The 27,227-nt window shown below is 41.3% G+C and overlaps 1 protein-coding gene across 1 annotated transcript in view; it reads left to right on the plus strand.

Annotated features, from left to right (window-relative positions):
* The window catches only part of PDE6C (phosphodiesterase 6C), a 68,446-nt gene that overhangs the window by 5,658 nt on the left and 35,561 nt on the right, over positions 1–27,227 (plus strand). Inside the window, exons 2-3 of the mRNA XM_018558680.1 lie at positions 25,161–25,313; positions 25,397–25,486. Coding sequence (XP_018414182.1) covers positions 25,161–25,313; positions 25,397–25,486 — 243 coding nt within the window. The remainder of the gene's footprint in view (positions 1–25,160; positions 25,314–25,396; positions 25,487–27,227) is intronic.

Here is a 27,227-nt window from a genome sequence, read left to right on the forward strand (position 1 = left end):
CCCACCCGGACATCAGGGGCATCATGGTAGGATCCACCCAACATAAAATAGCTGCCTACGCAGATGACCTACTGTTTTTTGTCTCCTCCACAGACACCACGCTACCCAATTTGACGTGTGCCCTACGCCAATACGGCGACCTGGCCAACTTCCATATCAACACTCAAAAATCGGAAGCTCTCAATCTGACAGTACCAGCCCGTATGCTATCCCGTATTCAGCAGAACTTCCCGTACAATTGGGCCCCCAATGCCATCAAATACTTGGGCGTAAAACTCCCCCGTGATCTCTCCCAACTATACAGTCTTAACTTTCCGCCTCTGCTATTGAAGTTTAAATTGGATCTAGAGGGCTGGTCCAGGAACACGTTTTCCTGGACAGGTCGGTGTAATGTCGTGAAACAGAACGTCCTCCCACGCTTCCTCTATCCCTTCCAGGCCCTACCAATACGAATCCCTCGGGCTTACTTCCGATCCCTTCAGGCAGCGATATCCTCCTTCGTTTGGGCAGGTAAGACCCCCAGACTCCACCCGTCCCCAAACCCCCTGTCCACCTATTGTATGTTTCCTCCCCAACCCGACCTACATTAGAGGTCGCTACGGTAATCCCAATGTGGACGCCCCGCCACACCTGACAGACCCTAAAATGTCATAAGGATTACTTCTGGCACGCACACGGTGGAGATGCAACCTATACAACTACTGGCATGACCCCCCGCGGTCGCGAAGGCCAGTCGAGCGATCAATGTTAGAAATGCCGTAGTCGATCTGTCAGTTTATTACAAATATCTGAGTTCTCTGTATTTCTGTTGTGATAAGATGCGACACAACCGCCCTTGTTTGTTGTCATGTTACGAAACTGTTCAATAAAGAATTTATTTAAAAAAATGAGTAGAGTGGGGAAGGGTTAGAACTCCTGTTGGTTTTTGATTGCTGTCTATGTCTGATGCTTAGGAGATTTACCCTTTCTGTTAGCCCTGATGACCATTGTCAGCGGGAGAGAAAGTGGTGGGAGATCCAAAATGGTATAGTTCTTACCAGGAGGTAACTGGAAATCCTCCAATGGGGTCACTCTTCCTGGTGACAACTAAGCAGAGATTTTTCCTCGCTTTGCAGATATTTCCTTTCACTGGTTGCTGTGTCTCCAAGACAGGAAGTCAAGGAAAATCTCTCTCTTTAAATATTCTTTAAGCCATAAACATTAAAATCAGAATATACAATCTCTGTACATTATCCTTCGGATTTACCAAAATTATGTAATAGGGCTGCCTACAAAAACAATTCATTCAGTTTGTATCCAATCAGACAGGTCCTTGTTACTACATAGATGTGAGATGTTCTAAAAGGGAATATATCAGATTGCACTATGTATGGCCAGCTATTTCACCTGTTTTTCTAGTAAACAATTTGCCTATATGTTGACTTTACCAATAACTGATACATAAACTGCCTAATCATGTTCCGATTTGATTGCCCAATCTCCTTCAAGTTTATCAACAACAACTGTTTGGTGTAAGGTTCTGCCTAATTGGATCTAGGTCACATAGTCTGCAAATGTAGTTGTTATGTTAGACCTTAGTAGCTGCCTTCTATCTTTGCATTCTTACTTGGTCTCCAGACCCAGATAAACAGCTAGTGAGAACTAATTTTCTAGGACAAGAATACCCTGAAAGAGGATAAAACTGTTGAATGAACCATCAGGGCTAGCCACATCTGCTGTGGCATGGAATTAACATCAAAGTAACCAGTTGAAGGCCCAGCAATCAGTAAATTAAAGAGCAGTGACATGGCTTTACAATATGTCATGATGTGTTTGCATTTTAGGTGGCCCATCTCTATTCTCGTCTCAGAACCGTATGAACCGTGTCAGAACCGTGGATAGGAGTCATGGCACATGACAGTGTTGATGAATTTTCATGACTTTACTTAGACTAGCTGCAAGGGTTTGCAGGTTCCAAACTTGTGTTCAGCTAGAATACTCGGAAAACACAAAACAGCATGACAGGTTGAAACAAGCTTTTTCTAGGAGGCTTAAAATTACATATAAAGAAAGAAGTAGTTCAGTAAAAGATAGCAGGTAACACATGTTCATATATACTAAGATTTATACAGCACATCTGACACAACCATCCCACTCAATTTTTGCAGAGGCTTGAATGGGAAAGACACCTTGCTGACTTAATCTCACACAACTGCCTGGGGAGGTTACTTAAGCAGGCCATTTTACATTTTGGGTCCGATGTAGTGCACACATTATGAATGTTATGCAGATACAGAAGTCTTGGTTCCAATGTCCACTATGCTCTCCAATGGGGGCATAATTGTTCCTTCAGACACCACTGAGCTCCCATCTCTTCTCTAAAGGAACCTGCAGAAACTGGTCCCTTCTAGTATTTTTTACATTTACACTTCTGTCCCTCTGCTTCTTTTAACCAAAGTTAGATAGTAGAATGTATGAGTATTTTTCTTTTCCCAGTTATATTACCAGAACATCCACTAACTGAGTTCAGTGCATAAAGTTCGCTAATGATCTGAATTATCATGACAAACAATGCAAAATATAGTATCTTGGCAGTATCGCTTTGAATTATTAGCAAATTCCCTCACTGTGACCCCTCAGGCATTGCCCAGGTAGTGTAAAAGCAGAATGTATCATGCATTATGTCAACAAGATCCTTAAAAGTCTAGAGTGGATGTGCAGTAAGGAATATGACCAGTTTGTCTATTGCATAGAACATTTTCTCTAAATGTCTTCTTGAAGTCCCAGAATGATCACCAAACCAAACAAACATCTTATTATGATTAATATAAACGGAAGGTGCCATGATCTGGATGGCCTTGTGTTCTCACTTGTTAGGGCCCATACAACATTTTCTAGTCTGACAAATAACTACAGCCATCGTGTACAGATACCTCAGGCCCCAGAATATGTATACAACAGAAAACTGAGTGTCTCCTAAAGAAAGCAACGTACATTATTACTATTTAGTTTAGATCAGTATGTCATCCTACTCTCTGGGACCTCAGTTATAGATTCAAAATACTACATTAGGTCTAACTTTACAAAGTAATTAAGTAAACCTGTGCTTTTTCAATGCAAGGCAAAATAACAGGTTTTGTTTAATGTCTGCCTCTGTAGTTTTCACTTTGCTGCTGCTCCATTAAACTCTGAGGAAGTTAGCCTGTGTGAGCTCCAAGACACTCTAGTCAGATGGCTGAGGACTCTCTCCCACCCCAGCATGTTTGAGTTCAGCCAATCACCAAGCACCAATGCTGCTACATAAGTAAGGGGGAGTAAGTCACATGCTCTTCTATACCTGAAAGGTAGAAAAGTAATCCAGAGTGAAACTTTGCCTGTGTGCAGGAGTTTCCTGTAATAAAGACCAGTCATTGCTGCGCTAGATGACTGGTCTTGTATCGGTCCCCTCCTGTAGTTTTCTGCAGTCAGCCTGTAGTGGGTGGGCCTGGTGGGTCCTTCCCAAAGCTCTGCTGACTTCATAGGCTATGTACAGCAAGATGATGATATCACCATGGCCATCCCTATAATGGGCATAGCAAGGTGATGATATTACCATGGCCATCCCTATAATGAGGCGGCTTGAGTTGGTTGCCTCAAATGGCATCTCATTGAGTCATATGGTGGGCTGCCCCCTGTCACAGCTCATTGATGTCCCCGGTTGACAAGAGCTGTCAACTGGAACAAGCCCTCCCCGGAACAAGCATTAGGTGATATCACCCAAACTCCAACTATTAGCCATAAACTGATAGCAACACCCTACCTCCCCTGCCCCCCCTTCTTCCCGGAACAACAGTCCTGGATGTCACTGCTAAATTTGCAAGGTAATGTCTGGATTACAAAGGTATTTGGTGCACACAAAGTTAAACCACAAAAACATAATATTATAAAAATGTATATTTATATTAAAAAAAATATTATAAAAGTGTACAAATCGTTCATCTGTTTTACATTGGCAGTTTGATAAGTTTGGTAAATGATCTGAGTCTTATGGAGAGTAAAGCCATTGATCCTTCAAGCTAAAGGCACTTTTTATTGATGTCACGTGCAAGGATTCCTGTTGGAATTTGCTTTAATTCCTTGTGCTGATGTGACAGGGCATATCATCTGCACTCATGGTCACCCATTTCTCGCACTCTAGGACATACTAGCCTAGAAAGTCTTGTGAGCTCACAGTGTAGATTATTTTGATTACCAGGTAACAGGAAGCCAGGTTTAGTGTTAACACAAAACCCTTCCTAGAGTAAGGAACTGAAAGATGAAGAGATATTAAAACCAGAGCTGGCTCAGGACGATGATTGTTGGGGGACATTGTATCTTTAAAAGGAGAGAACCCTTACTATGGATGAAATATTAGGAAATGCTGTATATAAGATATGATGGGGGGAGGGGGTGACAGGACCCCTACTAGATGTCTTGAGAAGGCAGTGCCTCCTAATGCCTCCTTGTAATACTAGATGTGTATAAAAGCATTAATTATCCTTCAGGGGCAGGACTGCTTTTTCTACCATATGTTGCTAGCATGCTGTGTATTTTATGCTACATGTTAATATCATCCTGTAGTTGTTGAAAATTGCACTGATATACAGTATACACATGCAATACAAAAGAGCAATCCCACATAATTTATGCTATGCTATGATTTATTGGTATTACTGAACAGGTCATGTTGCTGCATATTCAATGAATAATCTTGAAAAATCATCTGAGGGTTACCAACAACTCATAGACCTTTCTTCAAAATGGATAGCATAACACAAAGAGCATGCCTTTACCTATAGTAGCCAACTCGTATCCAGGAGCTCAATATTGGCAGTTTAGTGTCACACTCTTTTAACATGAGTCTTAGAGATCCCTCCAATCATAATAGCCCAGTATACATTTTACCAAGCCCTGACGAAGGGGGCCCTTTGAACCCCCAAAATGTGTTGGCTATTTATATATCACAAGATTCTAAATAAAATCAGATCTGGTCTTAAGGAAAATGGAAATAGCAGCATCATTAGCCATTTTTGGTATCATTTTGTCAGCACAAACCCTATAGGAAACATAGGGAGTACAGAATTATACACTCAATATTATTAACTTGCTATATGCTTCTGAATTTTATCATGTTAAAAAAAGAATATATCAGGTTGTTACAGTGCTACATCTAATGTAAAGAGATCTGACAGCATAAGGACAATACGTCAATTTAATATAACTCCTGGTCAAGCTGGGGAAAAAAGAAAAGTAACATGTTTCTATGAAGTTTAACCTACACTTTATCACTCCATTGTTTGTATGTGCAGAAAGGCACACATGATCCATTTTAATCTTCTTATATTTGCCTGTTTCTTTACATAGTGTTAGCATTAGGACGTTTTCAAAACAAAACGTGTTGCGGTTTTCCTCCTGCTGGCCTTTCTGGTTTCTGAGCCTTTTATGCTGTAGCCAGTGGCTAGCAATGCACGTCCAGTTTCAATCCATTTTGTACTCATTTTGATTCCTTTTTTGTATTTGACATTTATAGTTTATTGCAGTTAATAGTAATTAAAAAAGGACTAGAAAAATGGTATGAAGGATGAAAAAAATGGAAAGCATTGTCTCAAAGAAGAATTGAAAACAAATTAAAGGTTGCGTAAACAAGCACAAAAATGCAGTAATATAACCCTTTCAGTTTTATTCCTGCTTCTTGTTTGTGAAGAAATAAAGATGCCCATGTGCACATACTCTTCTAATGAAAGGTTGTATTCACTGCCTTTAAATGGCTGTACAGCTGATATCATTGTGGATGGAAGTCCTTGTCTTATTCAAACCCTCGAGCCCATGGTGATCTGCAGATAATCCTGCTAAGTGCATAAGGCTGATTACAGGGGTAAAGATCAAGTATAATCTGTGCACTGTATAATGTCAACCAGTTATATTCGGTCAGGGCTGAAACACATGTTTGCGATCAGGTGTGTTGTACGTCGTAACGTACGTTTTGTGCTGTGGCACAATGCAATGCCATATATTTTGAATGGCATCCCAATGCACTGTGGAAGTGCAGCTCTGAAGCACATGCATTGCAGCACAATGCACAGTAATGTATTATCATGTGTTGTGGTACACTGCATTGGGGAAAAAATGCTGCATGTCCATTTTTTAGTCGATGTGTTGACAGCTTATTCAAAATTAATCGGATGCCTTAACACAATGCACAATGGAGAAGTGTAAACAGGCCCTTAGAATATAACCTAATGGTCTGCAACTAAGAAAGTACAACCCACAGCTATGCTGGTAACTGTTGAAGTTACTGGGAATTGTAGTTCTTTAAATGTTAAACGGCTAAATATTTTGTGCATTTTTGAGGATCGTATTTGCAGTTTAGTTTGTTCTAGGCACGTGAAAAAATGCAACTCTCCGAGATAGGCTCTACATCTTGTGCATGTGGTCAAGTCATGTGGCTATCATAGTAAAAGTAAAAACCAGGATGCAGTAGTGCAGCAAATATTCAAAATACATCAAGGGCAGATCTACTGGATGCAAAAGTAGAGATGATGGTAATGATTTACTTGCAATTTCTCTCTGGAGTTCCTGAGTTTCCTTCTTCCCCAAGGTATGCTGCTGGATTGCAAAGTAATGGAAATTGGTGGCTTAGTGGTTAACACTCCTGCTTTTTAGCACTGGGGTTCTTGGTTTGAGTCCTGGTCAGGACACTATGGGGTCTATTCACAAAGCTGCCGAAGGATCTGGCCGTAGCTTCGGCCGATCCTTCGGCTAGCTTCGGCCCCAGGACCCCTTCGGTTCAGTAGAACCGAGGGGGTGCTGTATGGGCTATTCACAATAGCCCGTACAGCTCCCGATCATTGCCGAGCGGCTCGGTCGAGCCGATCGCATATGCATTGGCTCGGCCGAGCCGCGCTAAAAGCCGAGAGTTTGCATGTTCTCCCCGTGCTTGCTTCTGTTTCCTATCACACCCACAAAGATATGCTGGTAGGTAAATTGGCTCCTGTGTAAAATTGTCCCCAGTATGATATTCTACTAAGTTCTGCCAAGTTGGGAGAAATGTGCTATAGAGATATAACTTAATTAAGTCAGTCAATACTGCAAGGCTGTCAGGCAGCCTGTGTAGTTCTAGCAGGCTATATTGCTGGCCGCAGCCTTGACTGGTGTGGGCAGGGGCGTATTTACCGCGAGGCAAAGTAGGCGTTTGCCTAGGGCGGCACCTTCCTGGGGGGCGGCCGTAGTCAAACTGCTTTTCGTTCTCGAGTCACAATCCCATCCGTCGGCTGCGCTGTCCGGCTCCATCCGTCCTCTTCACAAGCAGGCAAGCCGCCCTCCACGAGCAGGCAAGCCGCCCTCGGCTGCGCTGTCCGGCTCCCGTCCGTAGTAATCCCCCAGGGGGGGTTGGGCGGGCTTGTAATCGGTGCCTGCGACTAGAGTTAAACCCCCCCGGGGGGGGTGCTAGTGAGGTGCCGAGGGCGGCCGAAGCTTGGCTTGCCTTGGGCAGCCAAATACATAAATACACCACTGGGTGTGGGTTAATCATCCTGTGCCTTGGCGTGGGTTAATCATCCTGTGCCTTGCTGGCTGAAGCCCTGACTGGCAAGGGTTAATCATCCTGTGTCTTGCTGGCTGCAGCACTAGTCTAGGCAGCTGTGGCTTAATTAATCTAACCATACACCTCCTGCTCTGGGATTGGCCTTGTTGCTGGTGGCGCCCTATTTGAGCATCATCAGCCTGTTCCCCAGTGCCTGTGATAGTTCTGACTATACAAGCTGTGTGCTGTCTCTGCAATCCTGTGTCTAGAAATCTTGTTTGTCTTCAGCTCTGACTTTGGCCTGTCCCTGGATTATGCTCCGATAGCGTCTTTCTCCTTCTGTTTGATTCAGCACCTGGGGCATCACCTGTTCAGAGCATATAGTTTAAGTCCTGGGGGCATCCAAGTACCGGAAGGCGTGCTTGCCTTAGGGGAACGGCGGCTTCTTTAGGTGAAACAATCTGTCACTATTTGCTTTGACAGTGTGTGTCCACAGCTGGTCCTGACAAAGGCTTTATTGAAAACTGACTTTATTAGGGCTAATGTGTCAACAATGGTAAAACATTTCTTTCATGTTGTTATTGTTGGCTGTTTCTCCGCTGAAAACATTTTCCTTCACTGTCAATTTTGGTGATTGATGCTGGGATAGGAACTAATAGCATTAAAAACTCATCTTTTCAAGTAGATTGGGGGATTGGGATTAGAACCTGTGACTCGGATTGATTTCTTTTCATTTCTTGTGCTAGCCAGGTACCTCAGGCAGAAAGAAGTACGTTAAAAACATTGTCCACCTCTATGTGCTTCTGGAAACACATGCATTTAAAAGTACCATATATAAGGCACAGGAGGGATAATCTGACCACTATATATAACAGCAATTAGATATTACCCCAGCTCACAACACTTGCCACAGGCTTCTCCCCAGGATAGATGCCTAATGCATGATGATGTGTTTCTGTTTGTCCTGCCCAGTACATTTTGTCATTGAGACTTCCTCAGGGGCTCAAAGAGGAAGAGAATCACCACGCTCTTTATATGCAGCTTTTTATATTAAATACTTGCTGACAAAATGCAAAACATAGAGAATAAAGTACCCCGCCATAAAGCTGGACGTATCTCATTATATAGAAAATATAATAAAAACTGTATAAAATGCATATCTCAACAATAAAAACATCGGGTATATAAGACTCACATTTCACACATAAGATTCATATGCAACATATTAATACATATATTCACAAGCTGACAATGGGTATGTGAGCTACAGCTGAAGAGTGATGGGCATGAGATCTTCAGTAAGAAAAACACCAGACTTGCTCCTGAGGTTCATTCCATTTCAGGCACCTCCAGCAGCCATCAGCTTCCCTGGTTCTCCACTTCAGTTAGTATTAGGCCTCCTCCAGACGCCTAGCAAAACATTATCCGCACTTGAGCATTCAAACTCCCAGGCCTAGGCTTGGGGGCAGGCTTGATTTGAAGTCCAACCAGGAATAACACATGGCTGGAACCAGACTGATCACATGGCAGTTCCCCTGGGTATGTATGTTCTCACCCAGCATGGGCCACTGGCCATGAAACCACCAATGATTGGCTGGCAAGCCAAACACACACACACACACTCATAATGTCCTCCCATTGGTTTCCCCACACTGGAGCTGAGTCACACTCCACTCAGGCAGGTACAATCAATGCTAGAACACCTGGAATTAACCAGATAAATGCCAACTATAATTCCCCAGACTGAATACAGCTCTGGCAACATTACATTTCTAGTAGCCATTCCACAAAAGGCGATGGGGACTACATATACAGTATATATAGCTTATATCAAACAAAATGTACATTATATATATATATATATAAAAAACAATAATTCATGAATATATAAAACATGAAACATTGTAAACCATCCTAACAACTACTATACTATATTTAATTACCATGTGTTAAACATTAAGCACATGCATATTATAACTAAAACACTCCCCTTAAAAGTTATTAATGAAACAGTTGACATCCATTTCTATATTTAAACCTTTAGGGGCAAGCATATCAATAACATTTAACCACTTTGTTTTGCAAGACCTCCTTTAATAAATTGGATCCCAATCCAGATGTACAGTATCTATTTGATCAATGCCACACAATGTAAAACTGTTTGGGTCCTTATTATGATATTTCCCAAAAATGCAACAATTTGTGAATCTTAAGACCCTTTTTATTGCTTTGCAAATGTTCCTCCAATGTTCCTCCATTGTGGGTCTCCAAAGTTCTGGTTGTATGGCTATCATATTGAAGCATACATGAAAATTCTATCAAATGCATAAGTGTTCTACATCAAATAGATGTATTAATATTAAATGGCCTTCCATTAACTGTGGAAACAAAATCAGTATTTTTCCTAGATGGGTTTCCTCCATTTTTATAGGCTAGACACTTCTGTAAAACCCTTTTCCATCGAAGAAAAAAATGCCCTATTTTATTTGGCAGATTCACAACAATAATTTAAGTGATTACATTTCTTTTAATTCTAGTGAATTGCCATCATGGTATATTATCAATCCACTGAGAATGGTGACAGCTCCAACAGGGAACAAAACCGTCTTTAATAAAAAATAGTTTGATCAAAAAATTAATAGACTCCTTGTCCATGCAAAAGTACTTTATTACATAATTATTATTTAAATTGTCAAATAATTCTTGCAAATAAATCTCATCTCTGTGTCAGCTGAAAGGAATGTCATCTATGTATCTTCCCCAGCACATCAGTTCTGGGAGAGTTCCTGCATAGATGACACTCTTCTCCCAAAAAAGCCATGAATAGATTTTCTACACTGCATACTTATTGCAGCCCCTGTTACCCCTAAACAAAATCTCTCAATAAACCAAAAGAAAATTGTGCTGTAACGAGAAACTTAAATATTCTAAAATAAATTCTTGTTGTAATCATGGAATATGGATATCACTTCCTAAAAAAACTATTTGCTGCCTATTACATCTGATACATCTTAATACATCTGCTGTGCACAATATTATAGTCTGTTTTATATTCTGATTTAGTAATTACATGATACATTTTATGTCTTAATTATAAGATTAAAGCTGGCCATGCAGTGTGAACTTTTTTCTCCTTCAGCCCGTGGGTAGGAGATTCTCCCCTGCTGTTCCAGTGGCTGCTGAATAACCAAACAGTAAAAAAGCCAAGAATTTTGGGACCGATCATTTAACCATGTTCTTTATCATTTTCACACATTTATATGTTTTTTTGGTTTCTTTTTTTTTTTTAAGAGTGTGGTGTGTTTTTTTTCTTCAAAAACAGCATTGTAAATGTAGAGGATGTTTTTCTACACAGAAAGACACTGGTCAAGCAGAAGATATTGAGGGGATGTTCAAACATTTTTTTTGAGAGCAATCTAATTATTGGTAGGACATGTAAAGGTGTAAAGGTTTAATACCACAGAGGATGCGGTAGGAAGTAGTACCGAATAATGGATTAACTGATGCAGAATCTAATGAGGAGTGGTTCTCTTTTTTCAGTTTCTGTGGGAGAGAATTGCTGGATTTTCTGGTTAGAAGGAAAAAAGGAAGAAAATACTGTTAGAGTCAGAAACTGAAAGTCTAAAAGAGAAGCTGTCACTATTTAAAGGAATGGAGGAATATCATGAAGGCAAGATGGTAAGGAGGGCCCTGCCCCTGAGGGCTAACAAACAAAAAGGGAGGGACAAGTGATACAAGAGGAGGTAGCTGTGTGGGAATGAATTATATGAGAACGTGATGGTTGAGTGGTTAGTTTGAGGTGGGATAGGCTTCCTTGAAGAGATGAGTCTTAAGGAATCACCTAAAGTCAGTCAGAGTAGGAGATAGATGGACAGGTTGGGGTAAAGAGTTCCAGAGGATGGGAGAGACTCTAGTGAAGTCCTGGAGGCGAGCATGGGAGGAGTTGACGAGGGATCTGGAAAGCTGGAGGTCTTTGGAAGAGCGGAGGGAACGGGCAGGGTGATACTTTGAGAGCTAGTTTGACAAGTCGGGGGCAGAGTTGTGGATGGCTTTGTAAGTGGTTAATATTTTGAATTTTGAGGTTATTAACTGACCAAGGGAGGAGGTTTAGATAGAGAAGAGAAGAGGTCCAAGGACAGAGCCTTGGGGGACCTCTACATAAAGAGGAAGAGAAGGGGAGGAGTTAGATTTGTAGGTGACACTAAAGGAGTGCTTAGATAGGTAGGAGGAGTACCATGAGAGAGCAGAGTCTTGTAGGCCAAGCGAGTGGAGTTTTTTGAGGAGCAGCGGGTGGTCAACAGTGTCAAAAGCAGCAGTAAGTAATTAGTGAGTTTTAGGAATTCAGTTTCAGTGGAGTGTAGGGGGCAAAAGCCAGACTGTAAGGGGTTGAGAAGGTTGTTATCAGCGAGGTGGCGGTTCAGGCGGCTGTAGATCAGGCATTCTATGAGTTTGGAGGTGAATGGGAGTAAGGAGATTGGTTATCAGAGAAAAGCTTTGTAACCTTCTCTGTGGTGACAGGGTCAAAAGAGGAAAGTAACAAGTGTGATGGTGGTTCTGGTACACTAATAGGGGAAGATGATTGGACAGTGGTGATCTGATCCCGAATTGGATCTATTTTGTTTTTGAAATGAATGGCAATGTCCTGGGCAGTGAGTAATCTCAGCATTATCTCCAAGGGCAATCTGACAAGCTGTTAAATAAGTTTAAAACAACAAACAAACCTACCAGGATGTATGTTGTAAAGGAGCTTGTACAAAGGTATAGGAGTATAGATGTAGCAATCAGTTGGGCCTCCACATATATGGCTGTGACCAGTAGTTTCTAGTAGGAAAACAGACAGAATTGTTTGTAAAGTAGTCACCTACCCTGATGGTGACATAGCATATGTGGTCAGTAATTATGAAACTTATCTGGTTTTAGGCAGCCATGTGGGTATAGCTATAAAAGCCCATAGATACCTGAGATTTAGATCATCATCTGCATCTATCATGTACCTGGTAGAGAACCAAGTAGTTGAGGAGGCCTCCTTTGCAACTCTTGTCCCACACCCCTGAGAGTAGAGACTGGTGCCAGAGGGTGTAGGGCACTGTGCCTGAGTAACTCCCGAAGCTGGTCTCCAAGGATGCAGGAAGCAGGTGTGGCTGCAGCTGGAAGGACAACGAGGAACACTGCTGGAGCAGGACGGAGTCAGGCAGGCCAGGGTCAACACCGATCGGGCAGCGAAGTACAAAAGCGGCTGGCAGAAGAATAGTCCGGGAGCAAGATGAGGTCAGGGGCAGGCAGCTGTCAGGTGTAGTCAAAGGAGATCCGGGTCAAGGCAGCAGAATACTGGAACAGGCAGAAACACAGGAACACACACAAACGCTGAAAGACCATTCAGCAATGATCCATAGAACTGGCAAGTTTAAATAGGGCCATCTATTCAAGGAAGCTACATAATTTCCTGTGCGCCACGTCTTTGTGCACATGTTCCGTTTCGCACACATGCACGTTAGCGCACCTTTCCCGCAAATGCGAAAGATAGGGCCACGCACATGCGCAGAAGCACCCAAACGGCCAGGTATAGGCTTACAGCATCTTTCATTCACCATAAGTGTGTGTCCATCTAGTTTGTAGTATGAACAAAATGGAGAGGGGAGAGCAGCCATTATATACCTGCTGTTGCCTATTAGTCACACCCTCCATTGATAAAAGGGACATATCTGGGAGGGAATTCAATTTAACAAAGAAAAACAAAACACATTTCGATATATAGTATGTTATGGATACACAACATTTAAAGGTTTAAATATATCATTAGATATAACCTTTATAAACTACCTTTTTGATTATAACATGTATGCGTTGCATGTTTATTAACACAGAGTAGTGAAATATGGTATAGGAGTTATGTTAGGAATCAGTTACATTATACTTAACCCCTTCTGCTGCAGATACAGGCACCCATCCTGTCATCTGTCTCCTAGAGTAGATTGAATCACCCAACCCAATTTGATATTTTGATAAGTGCTTAAGCCCTGATGAACTCGGCATGCAGTTCTTTTTATGGGTTAAAATAAAGGAAACTCAACACTTCCATATGTACCGATGGAGATTACCACAACGTGCAACACATGCAGTGAGGATGATTCACTGTTTGTCACAATTGGTTTTGGCAAGAGAGTGCTTACATCTTGAGGTTCATAATTGGGGTGACAGTCATATGACTTCTAACAGGATTTACCCACCACTGTCCAGTGATGGCCATAAAAATGAAAAGAAACAGTTTCTCTTGCCCCACTTACCCTGTAGCCCCAGGACCTGGCCCATGAGGGTCTTATGGTTACTACAGACCTAATTCTGTCTGCTACTTAATATTCAGTTTTTCTTCACATCCAGACACAGCATGTGCATATATTTGTTATGGTGTGTTGTAATGCACTCGCCATCATCTTCTATTTGATTTAGGGTCAATTTCTAGCAAGTAGTAGTTAGTCAAATTCAGCTGGACTTCTGTATTTGTCACATAACTGGATAGGGAGCCTAAGATGATGAGGAAGGGCTCTCTTAATGTTCCAGTCCAAATGAATAGGGAGACAGAGAGTGTAGGGATAATAGAGTGGCATTAGTGGTGGTGGGTGATGTTGGTATCACAGGAACTTCAAAGAGTTTAAAGAGGCCACCAGATGTAGTACATGGGTGGGACAGTGTCAAGCTAATGACAGCAACAGGTGGGTGTTACAGTGCCAAGTCAGTAGCCAGAGACAGGAGTCACAAACAGTTCAGTCATTAGCAAACAGTGAAATACCAGAGGGTTAAAGCAAAACTTGTAGTTGGTAAAACATGTCAGGGTTGATATGAGAACAGATAAGTAGAGAAACAAAAGTTGCAGATGGGTCAAGGAACATGATGGATCCGTAACAGGAATCAACAGAGTCAGAATGCAGGCATCACAGAAGTGATCAATGAAGTGCTACTGAAGACCTTCCACCACTGAAGATTGACAGGTCTCAGCTTAAATAACCTGTTGGGCACTACTGTGAGCAAAATCTACCCATGCATGTCCATGCAAACTCCATAAGATGTGTGGAGGCATACAACCATGCACAATTCTATGTGCAAGTACATGCACACACATACACAGGTGCTTGAGCTCATTTCCAGCTACACAGGCTGGCATGACAGTAATATTAAATACATTTCACAGCTTATCTATCTTCCTCAGTCTATTTCTTATGTGTCTTGTGTTTAACGTGCAGGTGAGATTTTACAAAAAAGAATTACAAAAAGCTATAAAGAGATTTATGGGCCGACTTATTAAAGGATTTGAGAATCTTCAATAAATAATGTAAATATTCACTCTAATTATCCAATCATGCAAAAATGAAACTCCTGTTTACCTATTTCATCTGCACCTGACTGAGTATTCAAAGTGAAAAGGAATTAGGTATTTGCATGATTGGATATTTGAACTGAATTGAAATGACTATTCATACAATTTATTGAGTGAAGCTTCTAAACTGTTTTTAAAAAAATAGCCTCACACAGTAGTTTATTTTCTTGGAGAGGCCCCAAGGATATTTGTTGAAGGTAACAAATCGCTTTTTTGTGTATATTTTCTTTCTTTGTTATGTTTCAGAGCTAAACCAAAAATGTAAATGTGTATAGAATATTTGTGAGTTAGATCTTTCCAGTCAGCATGTGGAGCTCCAAGCTCCTCTTCACATGTTTACCTGTCTATACATAACTGTTCTCTTGGAAAAAAAACCTGTTGTTTGCAGAGTTCAACAGTACAAGCTGAAATACACACACACAAGGGAAGGAGTTCATGGAGTCCAGGCAGACCATATAAAGTTTTGAGAAAAAGGAAAAAAACTGCTGCTGTGCTCTTCAATTAGAAAACCTATGAAACTGACCAACAATCATTAAAAACATCCAGCGCATTGTATTATATGTAAAATAAGATTAGGTCATGTAGTGGCTAGAATGCAGTAATGCCATGCAGCACCTTGTGCGGGCATCAAATCTCACCAAGAACTGAACTTGCATGAAGTTTATACATTCACTATGTGTTTGTAGTGGTTTTCTCCAGGTGCTCCAAGTTCTGTCCACAATGTAAAAACACTCTGGTACATAAATGGCTCCCCCCAATTGTGGCAGGGACACATACAGTATGTATACAAGGTGCACAAAAATTTTGAATTCTTTAGAGGTGGAAACCAAAGTCAATTGCAGAATGTTCTCCGGAAAGCTCTGTGGATAACGTCAACACTATATATTGCGAGGCACTGGCCTGTAGAATTGAGGATGGCATATATGTGACTCATAGGTTTCTTAATTACACATGGTAAGGGGCTCCAGGTTTTGTGTCTGCTATGGAAAAAATAAACATTGTTGTTTTCTTAGATCTTCATATGCTCTGGTGTGGGACCTGGAGCCTAGTGGCTTTGGAGAGCTTTGGATGGGATAAAGCGTCCATTCCTAGATCTACATCTTACCTGTTAGCCAGACCTCAATAATTAGTCTCAGCTGTCAACAGGCATATTTATATGCGAGTTAACTGATGCTAGAGGCTCACTCTCTTTCACTCTCTCTGCTGTGGGAGTCTGTTGCTGGGTGAATAGTCTGAATGCTGACAGAACACTAAAAAGGTACAAGAGCTGTTTATTTTTAGGAAACTGTCAGAAAGCACCTTGTTAGTCAAGAATGGACTTGAGTTTTTTTAGTGGCTCGGATGAGCAGATGTTTTTTTTTATGCTATGGACTTGCTGTACAAAGTCCTCCTGCATGGAACCTGTGTTTGTTTGCTGTCTTGCTGAATAAAAGTGCAGAACAAAACTGCTTGGACTGTTCCTCGGTATCCCTGTCTTGCAAATGGTTTACCACTGCCAATACCAGTTGAGCCAGTCAAAAAAATATAAATATAAGTAAATGCCAGAAGTGGATGTGAAAACCTCTTCTCTCACTAAGGGGTTGCAAGGTTTTACCATTTTACCAACTATACAATTGCTTAGCGTTTAAATACTTTTGGACCTTTCAGGAATCTGTACAATGGACCTTACAGCTTTGAAGCATTTAGGTGTTGGTTCCAGAAGCACAGGAGTGACAACAGTGTGGTAGTCGAAAGCCACCGTCTGCACAAACCAATCAACTGCAACAAACCTATTGTGGGCCATGGTGTTGAAGCCAAGCGCCAGATCCATGAGTGGAAGGAGATGGTCCTCAACCGGGTGTCTGGCTCAAATCGTGGAGGTGATAGAATCCGTATTCTTCTTCAGAGATAATCTTTCTGGATTCCCTTGTGGCAAATGGTGGCCCTGAGAGGCCTTAATACCATGTTACTTCCGTGATTTCTGTTGGAACCTTAGCCCAGGTTATCCTATTACCCGTTTGCTCTATGTATTCTGTCTTTATTGTCCATTAAGGACAATTTCTTTTTTCAATTTTTTTCAATTTCAATTTTGTTTAGCCACTTGTTCACCTGTATGACTGTTGCACCCCATGCAGAGTCAGCTTCTCCACTTTTTTTTATTAGATCCAATTGTGCCTTACATTGTTGGTTCAAGATTGTTTCCTTTTATTTTTTATCTTATTTTTGCCTTTTTTTTATATTTATTTTTTGCTTCTAAATGAAGTCTTATAGAGTTTCTTCCAGATTAGAAAGATTTAAAAAAAAAACATTCAGGCTGATTTGCATTAGCTATGGGTCTCTTCCTGATGCTGGAATGCACAGGCATGTGCAGTAAGCTCACTTTCTATGTCTGGAGTGAAATTTCCTCTCGATGTAAGGGCACAGATGGGCAAAAAGAAATGGTGATTTCACATTTTGATGATGCTGCACAACTAAGCAGCCCATTATAACCACTACAGCAGCCGATCTTTATGACATGATTCTGTGAGGAATAGCATTTAATGTCCAAAATGAAAAAAAATGTAGGAGCAATGCAAAGACTTTGCCAAGCACTCAGTCACATCTAGAGGACTACTGGCCTCAGTACAGGTTTGCTGCCTCTGAAGCTCTCTGACCGCAGCAGTAATCATTTTCGGATTTCCAGTTTGTTTTTTATTTTTTAAAGTCCACATAACGTACATATTTGAAAGCAACGTATAGGCACTGATTGATAACTTTATGTTTGTGTTTGAAGATGAGTCTATAGTATAACTCTGGATGGTCCCCTATGCTAATACAAATGTGACATGACTGTTTCTTTGTAATTTTATACTGTCTTGGATAATAACAATTTTTGTAAAGTAAAATATTTGAAACCAATAAGAATAAATATACCCTGGGGAAGTAAGGCAATCTAACCCTGTCATTGAATTAGTCATCTCACTCCTTCAGTATAAAATGATGTGTCCTAATGTATTACATTTGAATCTCTTTCATCAGGGATATTGGACTGATTAGTGTTATATCCTTTATGAAATCTGATAACAAGACAATCGTATGAACTGTGACTTATCCATTTATAATTAATTCAGATGCTTTCTGATCCACTCGTGTAAGTAGATTTTACAATACATACTATGGAACATACTGTATATGTCCTGCTCTAGTCTTATTACTGATCCCTGACTTATTTGCGTATTTCTGAATTATGAAATTTGCCCGTAAAGTGGAATCATCATTAAATATCACACTTCATTGTAATAGTAATATTTCAGTAGAATCACCACACAAAGTCATATTATTATTTAAAGAAAAGGCTGAGTTCCCTTGTAAAGCCTTGGCACCTAGATTTATTTATCACAGGTATTTATATAGCGTCGACAATTTACAGAGCGCTTTACACACATCAGTCTCTGCCCTCAAGGTCCCTTATCCCATGCATACATTCAAGGGACAATTTAGACAGGAGCCAATTAACCTACCAGCATGTTTTTATAGTGTGGGAGGAAACCAGAGTACCCAGTGGAAACCCACGCAAGCACAGGGAGTACATGCAAACTCCTTTGCAGATAGTGACCTGGCCAAGATTCAAACCAGGGACCCCAGTGCTGCAAGGCAGAAGCGCTAACCAATACACCACTGTGCTGCCCCACTTGATCTATCACATGTCTAAGTCTTGCAGGAGCATTATGGGTATTTCTGGTCTATAGAAAGCCCAATGTTTTCAATCAGTCAGGCCCAGTCTAGGAGTGTTGCTGTGTTCAACTGATTGCAGTTTCCCCTGAAAGTAAAACTGTCACAAACCTGTGAACTTCAACACTAGGATGAAATCATGCATTAGCCGAGGTTACTATTAATGAAAACAACATGTCAAAATGAACTTTAGATTTTGGCAGGTGAAGTTATATGCAAATCTGAACTTTTTCAGAAAAAGTCCAGCTACGTCCTCTAATTTGGTCGGCAGCCTCTTTGACCAGTTGGAGGGTTTTGTTTCAGTGTCCAAACAGACAGCACTCCAAGGATCTCCAATAATAATCCAAACTATTAAAATCCACAAGGAAAAATGAATATGTGAATTTACACCAACACTACGCGTTTCACCGGTAGGCTTGTTCATGACCTCTATGAACAAACCTACCAGTGAAACGCATTAGAGGATTTGGGGGTTTGCGGTGTTGGTGTATATTTACATATTGACTTTTCATTGTGGATTTTAATAAAGTTTGGATTATTATTGGAGATCCTTGGTCTGTTTGGATACTGAAGCGGTTGGAGGTGAGAACGCACCTGTTTGACCCACATCATTGGAGGCTCCTAGAACACGTTGGGGCCGGAGAATCGGATCAGTGAGATCTCCTTGTGTTTTCAACCTTAATGTTTGCTGGAAAGGTCAAGATTGGCATATAATTTCAGCTGCCTCTGGGTGTACTGATTATTTTGATTGTAACCACTGTTACAATCAAAATAACTGTAACTGACACTCCAGATAAAGTGCCAGGCTCGTGCAAATTAGAAAAAAAGAAGAGCAAATGGAATATAATTATGTTATAAGCAACCGTGCATTGTTCTTATAATAATTAAAGACTGTATGTGAAGATTTGTGAAAAGGCCCAAATGTGTCTGGTTCTAAGCTGCCCATGAGATCAATGGCCTTACTTACTTTTCCATTATCCTCCTCCTACACTTACCAGGATCACCTGACTGAAAGATTGTGGTCTCATTGCATTGCTACTCATTTTATATTCATACAAATTACTTCCCCTGATTTTCCACAGTACCTACATCCCCTTAATATACATACATTTAAAAAAGACACATTTTAGAGACTTTTTTGTATCACCAAAGACGCATTAAACTATATTTTACTTGAAAAAGGGAAATCCCGTTTTTCTTCTATTTTTGTTCATCACGTTTTAAAACTGTATGGTAAATATATTGGCATTGCACGGAAGCTTGTTAATATTCTTTAATTAACCCATTGATCTCTTAACAGTAATCGCATACTTTATATCTTGTCAGGGCATGTCGTGACTTTCCAACATGTTTCATGGAACAAAGTCCCCTTACTCAGGAAAAAATGCTTCATAGAGCTATTTTTAATACATCAATGTCCAGAATTATCACATCCACTCTGCAGAAAATATGGTACTGTGACATTAGTGGCCTTAAGGTCTTAGATATTATGGTAGACACTTGGTCCTGGTAGCCCTCCCAGGGCATGTTCAAGCAATAGTGGTAGTAATCCACTCCAGGCCTTGAATCATTTGCCTTTGAAATGACAATCTGACGTTGCTTTACGTACTCTGTAGTGCACATGTTCAGTGGCAGATTGGTTCATTTTAGAGAAAGGAAGGGGGTCAGAGAAGGGTCAGATCTTTTATCATTGCTGTATGGCCAAAAGTTCCCAGACATTTGCATATCTTATATTTTGTTTAAACCAAGGTTTTTATTATGAAGATGATTTTCTCTTTGCTGCGCAGCCTTTATTATTCTGGGAAGGCTCTGCACTGGATAGAATATAGTTTGTGGGATTTGCTTCTATTCATCTTCAAGGCCATTAGTAAGGATGTTGGGCAGATGTGTCTTGTTCACAGTCAGCATTGCAATTCATCGTATAGCTGTGCTTTGGGGCTGTTGGCCCTTCATGTTCTCTCAGAAAAACTCTCTGTTTGGCCCTTGCTTTGTGCATAAGTGAATTCTTGTGATGAAATGAGAAAGGGCTATTCCCAAACTGTGGCTCCCGAGTAGAAATAGGTTTGAAAAAACAGTCCTAGACCATTACTTCTCCCTCAAAAAACTTTACAATCCATTAGTTCAGGCAGGTAGAGTTCCATCAAATAATGGTAACATTTCTCCAGCACACAGCCCAGCTAATTAGCACAAGAAGTATAAATACACTGTTTCAACATTTTAGGTTTAAACAGAGGTTTTTATTGCATACACTTGTAAATACAGGAGAATTATGGGAACGTTGAAGGCACATGGCCACATTAAAGGAGAACTATGAGGTGAGTGCTTTTCACTCACCTCATAGTTCTAGCCGACCTGTGACAATGAGACTGTCACAGGTCGGCTCAGTAGATCGGGAGGTGAGCGAACACATACCGGCGTTCGTTCACCTCTCGATCCTGTCACGGCTCTCTGCCGTGACAGGCCCAGATAGCAAGGATAACTTGCCACAAACTTGTGTCGGGGTTAAATTGTAATTTTGTTAACTTGCTGCACATATTCTTGGCAAGTTGTAGACTTGCAGAACACTTGCAGCACAAGTTCTAGTTGACACTTTTTGAATTCCTAGCAAATTTGCTTGGCAAGTCTACAGCAAGAGTCCTGACGGTCTTAGCAAGAGCTCTGCAAGCTCGCTGGTCTGGAGACTTGCAATGGAGACTTGCTGTAATTGTGCAACAAAATTGTGAAGCTTGGCAAGTCTGCAAGAGTTTAGCAAGTCATTTTCAAACTTGCAGCACAATTTCTTGCTATCTGGGGGGGAGGGGCTGGATTCCCCCCTCCCCGCTCCGATCCGCCAGTGCTGACTGGCGGAACGGACGGGGGAGGGGCGGGTACAGCTGGCTCTGCCTCTAGATAGGCAGAGCCAGCTGTCAGTCACGCAGCTGGGCGGATCCCGGCATAATTGTCGGGATCCGCTTCAGCTGCGGCATCTCAGTATACTGCGAGCAGTAACTTGCGATATACTGCAGCGTCTCAATATACTCAGCCTAGGGTGACGGGAGGACGCTAGTTTGTGTCCTCCCGTTACCCTAAAGAGAACTATGGGGAAAATCCTTAACCCCATAGTTCTCCTTTAAGGCACCTCTGCAAAGTGTGATCCCTAATTTTAAAGTATCTAAGCTCCCAATGCGGGACATATACTGTATACACAACATAGAAGAAATATAGAAACATAGAAGGGGGACAGCAGAAAAAGACTAAGTGGTCTATCGTGTCTGCCCTTTTCTTATTTTTGGGGGGATTTTTTTTCTTTTTTCTTTTTTGTCTGAGCAGAGATCTACATTTGTACCAAGCATGTTACTGTTCACTGATTCACCACCTCTGATGGAAGTCTGTTCTAAATAAGGTCTAATTAAAGATCTATGTAAGGGGGTCAGCACCTCCTTCCTCCTGCTAATTATCCTTCGGTAAATGCACCCCTTAATTCTATTTACTTTTCCAACTGCTAGCAAACATTTGGAGAAAGCACCCCCAATTTGTTTTCCTCTGTAGTTCTGACCAACACCGTTCCCCCATAATGTCTCCCCATTTTTCCCTAGGTGCATTATTTTGCATTTAAAAACAACGAACTGCAATTTACACTGCTTTGACCAATCTTCCAGTAATGCGAACTCATGTTCCATGTTACTAACATTTCCAAAAATACCAACCACATTGAACACATTTATGTCATCAGCAAAAAAAAAAAACATATCTCACCTATAAACAGATCAAATAGAACAGGACCTAGTACAGAGCCTTGTGGCACACCACTAGTAAATTATCTCTGTTCTGAATGAGCCCCATTTACAACCACATTCTGATACTGTATGTACCTTTAGCCAACTACGTATCCACTAAGTATCCACTTAGGCATGATGATATTATGGTGGCACCAACTAAATTGATTACATTTGGTAAAACTAAAGGCTCTCTATTTAGTGAGCTCTCAATTGACTTTGACTCGCAATTGCCAAGTCATTCGGCCATGGTAGAATTTTCTTTTGATGGATTAAACTGATACCTGTGTGTGTTGTAAAACCAATCATAATTCAGATCAATTAGATGATCATTTAATAGATTATTTACTTTACGAACGGATAGATCATATTTTCAATTCATATTTTCAGTTGATTGCAAAGTGCGGAACAATAAAGTGTGTGCTGCATTGCTTGATACTTTAATCAATTAAGTTTGCTTCAATGTCTCTTTGTATTATAAGTAAATACAGACGGTATCTGCATGTCTTACGTCTCTTTCTTTCAGCCCACCTTACCATATCCTGTCTGGGTTTACTGTTTTGTATTTGCGTTAGGGAAACCTATGTTGTTAAGCTTGTATAGTGATTGTGGCAGTACTGCTTCTAGAAAAAGTTTGAAACTTGGCTCTGAATGTTCCACCCCAGGGCAAGCAATTTGTAGGCACTCTAATTTGTAATCCTTCTCTGTAATTTTGTGTGAAAATAATTATTGTTGCTCTAAAGCTCTATCCACTTGACCAAGGCAAGGTAAAAATGATTTCCTATGATCAAATGTAGTCACTAAGCTCTTCGTTACGACCCATTCTACTATCAATCCTTGTTTCTGAAGATTGCATAAGCTATCTGCCTAATGTTTTATACCTGTGTCAGCAATAGGATGGGATACAATAGACAATTCTACTAACTAGGTTTATAAAAATAATTTGACCATTTACTGGTTTATGAAATGCATGCAGCAAGTAGTTATTATAACTCTTATAGCAGAAGCAGAACTAAACTTGCTTTAACAAAAAAAAAATCACCAGGAGGTAGAGTTTTTCAGCAGAAAAGAGATGCAAAGTCTATTTTCCCAGAAAAAAAATCTCTGGCTCCTTGTGACTTTTAGTTTTTTTGTGTACACTGTACGGCACATGCTGAGAATAGAGCTGGGTGCTAGAGACAATGAAACTCCGGCATACATGTGGAGGAAAATATATTATCGGTGGCCAAGCAATAGCAGAAGAAGATCACCGCAGGACTCAAATGAATTGATGGTGGAATTGGCGGTGGTGTTGGCAGCGGCAGAGGGCACAGTGGTGAGAGGATCCTAAAGCCATCATCAGAGGACAGTACAGATGGAGGTAGGTGTTTGACTTATTCTGCAAGATGCTGTACATTCTTGTAGATTATGGCAAAAGCTCACCCACCAATAAGTTTACTTCCACATTAAAGTAGATCTATGCCCAATCACTAAAATCTCCAATAACTTTTAACATATTATTGTAATTTCAGAAGTGTTTTATTCTTTTTCAATCTGCAATTTTAATTAATAGAATACTTGGTGACACTGTCATGAAGTTCCTTGTTTAGGTTCTTCCTATCATGCACCACTGGTGGGGACTACAAGTGGCCTTCCAGTGCACTTTGCATAGGCATGGTCCACTGGAACACACAGGGTCGGTGCTAGACTAATTTGCGCCCTAGGCAAGATCTGCTACTTGCACCACCCCCCCCCAAATCTTTTTTTTACATTTTTTCGAATTCCCCAGTGGACAGGCTAGTCCCATTTCCTCTCTGCAGACCAGCTAGCGCCATTCTCCCCAAAACACTCTGGTAGCACACAGGGTCCACGTCCTCTCCATGATGTCCCCAGCCCTTCCATAGCACACAGGGTCCATGTCCCCTCCATGGTGTCCACAGCCCCTCCATAGCACACAAGCTCCATGCCCCTACATGCTGTCCCCAGCCCTTTAATAGCACACAAGGCCCATGCTCCATCCATGGTGTCCCCAGCCCTTCCATAGCACAGTGTCCATGTCCACTTTATGGTGTCCCTAGTCCTTCCCTAGCACACAGGGTCCATGTCCCCTCCATTGTGTCCCCAGCATATAGGGTCCATGTCCCCTCCATGGTGTCCACAGTCCTCCCAATAGGGCACAGAACCATAAGCCTATACAGGAAATATTAGAGACTCTTACATGCAGGCGATGTAGGGGTGAGCAGGCCTTCATAGGACACAGATCAGGCTTGGCATTCTCCTGTAGCTGGACTCCGCCCCATCACACGTCTCTCACTGTGACACCCGGGCGACCTGTAAAGGGTACAGCAGAGGAAGTAGCTGCTAGAGTGCAAACACTCCCACTAAGCCGGCCATGCCCCCCCATGGCTCATTAGTCGTCTTCAACAGAGGCCAGTCCCTGGCTGAGGTCACGAGGGAGGAGTTCTGGAGATAACCTAGCAGTATCGGGAAGCCGGCAGAGTGTGAGGAAGCCACTGGTTGAGGCTGCGCACTAGGTGGCAGTGCGCCCCAGGTGGCAGTGCGCCTTAGGCAGCAGTGCGCCCTAGGCGGCTGCCTAGTTTGCCTAGAAGCAGCTCCAGCCCTGGGAACAGAAGCAGGTCTGGATTATGATGTGCAGCCAGAGCTGGAGCAACTGCATTTAGACAAGAAGAGGCTGAGAAAGCTGGAGGAGACAAAACATGTAGAAGCTGTAGTCAATGAAAATAAAGGATTTTGCTTTTAGCAAACTAAATGTCATCCAGTTAGGGTTTAGAGCAACTTTATTATACACTACTAAGAGGATTCAAACTTCTTTTTTTCTACACAGAACACACACTTCTCTGACTTTGCAGACAAGCAAACGGGTTATTGTACAAACAATCTACTGGCCACACCTGTCTTATACGGAAAAGAGGTCCTAGCGGTTATAATGGCCATCAACAAACAAAATGAACCAGCCTTTACCAAAGAGGACGAAGAGGTAATACGTTACAAAAACAATATGAACTTCACTATGAAAGTTAACATGACCTGCAAATGTAATTTTTTGTACCAATTTTCCAGGTATTTACCAAATATCTGAATTGTATATCAATGGTTCTTAAACACTATCATGTGAACTACCTTTACAACATCGAATTAAGGAAAAGTCAGGTAAGACATTTGTTTTAAGAATCAAACTATTTGTCATGATGTAATAATCTAGGTATGCTGCTCCTTGCTGAATTAAAGGTTAAAGTGACATTAAAGGCTAATTTTTTCCCCCTCCCCGCAATGTTAGTGTAGGAACTTACCTTAAATTATGCCTCTTAATCTGATCTTCTTCTTAGTGTAGATTTCAGATGTCCCTCCAGTGCTGGTGCCGGTCTCCGATCCAGCGCTGACTCCTCTGTCCTCCTCTTCTTTTATGTCCCACGGAGTAAGTGCAGGTGCACGCTGCTCCATAGACTTACCTTGTGTCTCTCCTCGTGTCCCGCCCGAACATCTGAACTGCACATGCGCCCGCCCCAAGATCCTTTTGCGGCCGCCCGAGAAATTTTCAGATGTTCGGAAGGGAGCGCACGGCGGAAACACAGGTAAGTATTAACCCTTAGAAAAAGTTTTTTTTTTTACGTTTTGCATATATCTACCCCTTGTTAGCAGTAGATATATGCAAAAACATGCAAGGGTTTAATAAGCAGTGAAAACGTATTTCTATCTGGAAACTGATCTTCAGTGTTAATTATTAATTTATCAATAGCACACCAAAGGTGAGGGGGCATGGCTTGCTTATTTAGGCTTTATATTGGCCATTATCTAAAGCAGAAATAGAAATGGTTAGGATATCCTACCACAAGAGTGTATGGGAAAAAGTAGTAGGTTATTCCACCAATCTCTGTTCGATTTGACTTGGTTATTCCACCAAGCTTTGATTTGAAGCATCAGACTTGGCTAGTCCTTTAATTATAAGACCACAAAAAAGGTTCTGGGTGGCTAGTAGTAGTTAGTTATACTCGTAGCCATAATCAACTGGACTTGTAATGCTAAAGATATTTTGCAGCTTATATATCAGAAATATGCTTTGGTATCAAGACAGATGTTGATTGCCCAAGAACACGTTGGGAGGTGTGAAAGTTTGTGGAACCACACTGTTATAATTACATAATCAGATTAAATGTTAGGACCTTATAAAAGTGTTTGAAATTGTGCGATGTCCATAGCATCAAATAAGTCTTTCCCTAAAGCAGGTTATAAGATAAAAGTGTGTAATGTGTAATACGTATACTGTACATCTGGTCTTCTATTTGTTATTAATAAAACTCTCCTACTTTTCAACAGGATTCATAGGCGATCCTTTCATGACCAACAATTTGTGGAAGAGCAAATACCAAGTACACAAAAGAAGCCTTGCTCTAGATCAATAACCATATGTTTGTATTATGCAAGTCCCTGGTACATAGGCAATCCACTTGACTAAGCAACTAAGCTGTTATCAAGCAAAACATGTCAGAGAAGGAGCTCAGGTGGATTGCCTATGTACCAGGGACTTGCTTAATATGAACATATGGTTAATCATCTGGAATGTGGTTTCCTTCTTGTAATTGGTATTTGCTTTGCACAGCTAAGACTAGCTGAGAGCTGACACCTGGGACTAAGTGGGGGACAGGTTTTTGGAGTGGAACACTCATCTGTTTTCATGTGTGTGTTGGTGAGCGTGCAGTGGGACCAGAGTTAAAGGATATCTAAACTTCTAAAGATTCTAAAGTGAAGTGGAATTAAACCCCTGATTTGAAAATTTGAAAGCTGGACTACAACCGCCTGTCCCTTACCACCAAGGGAGGTGCCAATCCTAATCTCTCTCTCTCTCTCTCTCTCTCTCTCTCTATCTCTATCTCTATCTCTCTCTCTATATATA

This window comes from Nanorana parkeri, unplaced genomic scaffold (genome assembly GCF_000935625.1).
Source record: "Nanorana parkeri isolate BGI_ZX_2015 unplaced genomic scaffold, ASM93562v1 scaffold353, whole genome shotgun sequence".
Classification (NCBI taxonomy): Eukaryota; Metazoa; Chordata; class Amphibia; order Anura; family Dicroglossidae; genus Nanorana; species Nanorana parkeri.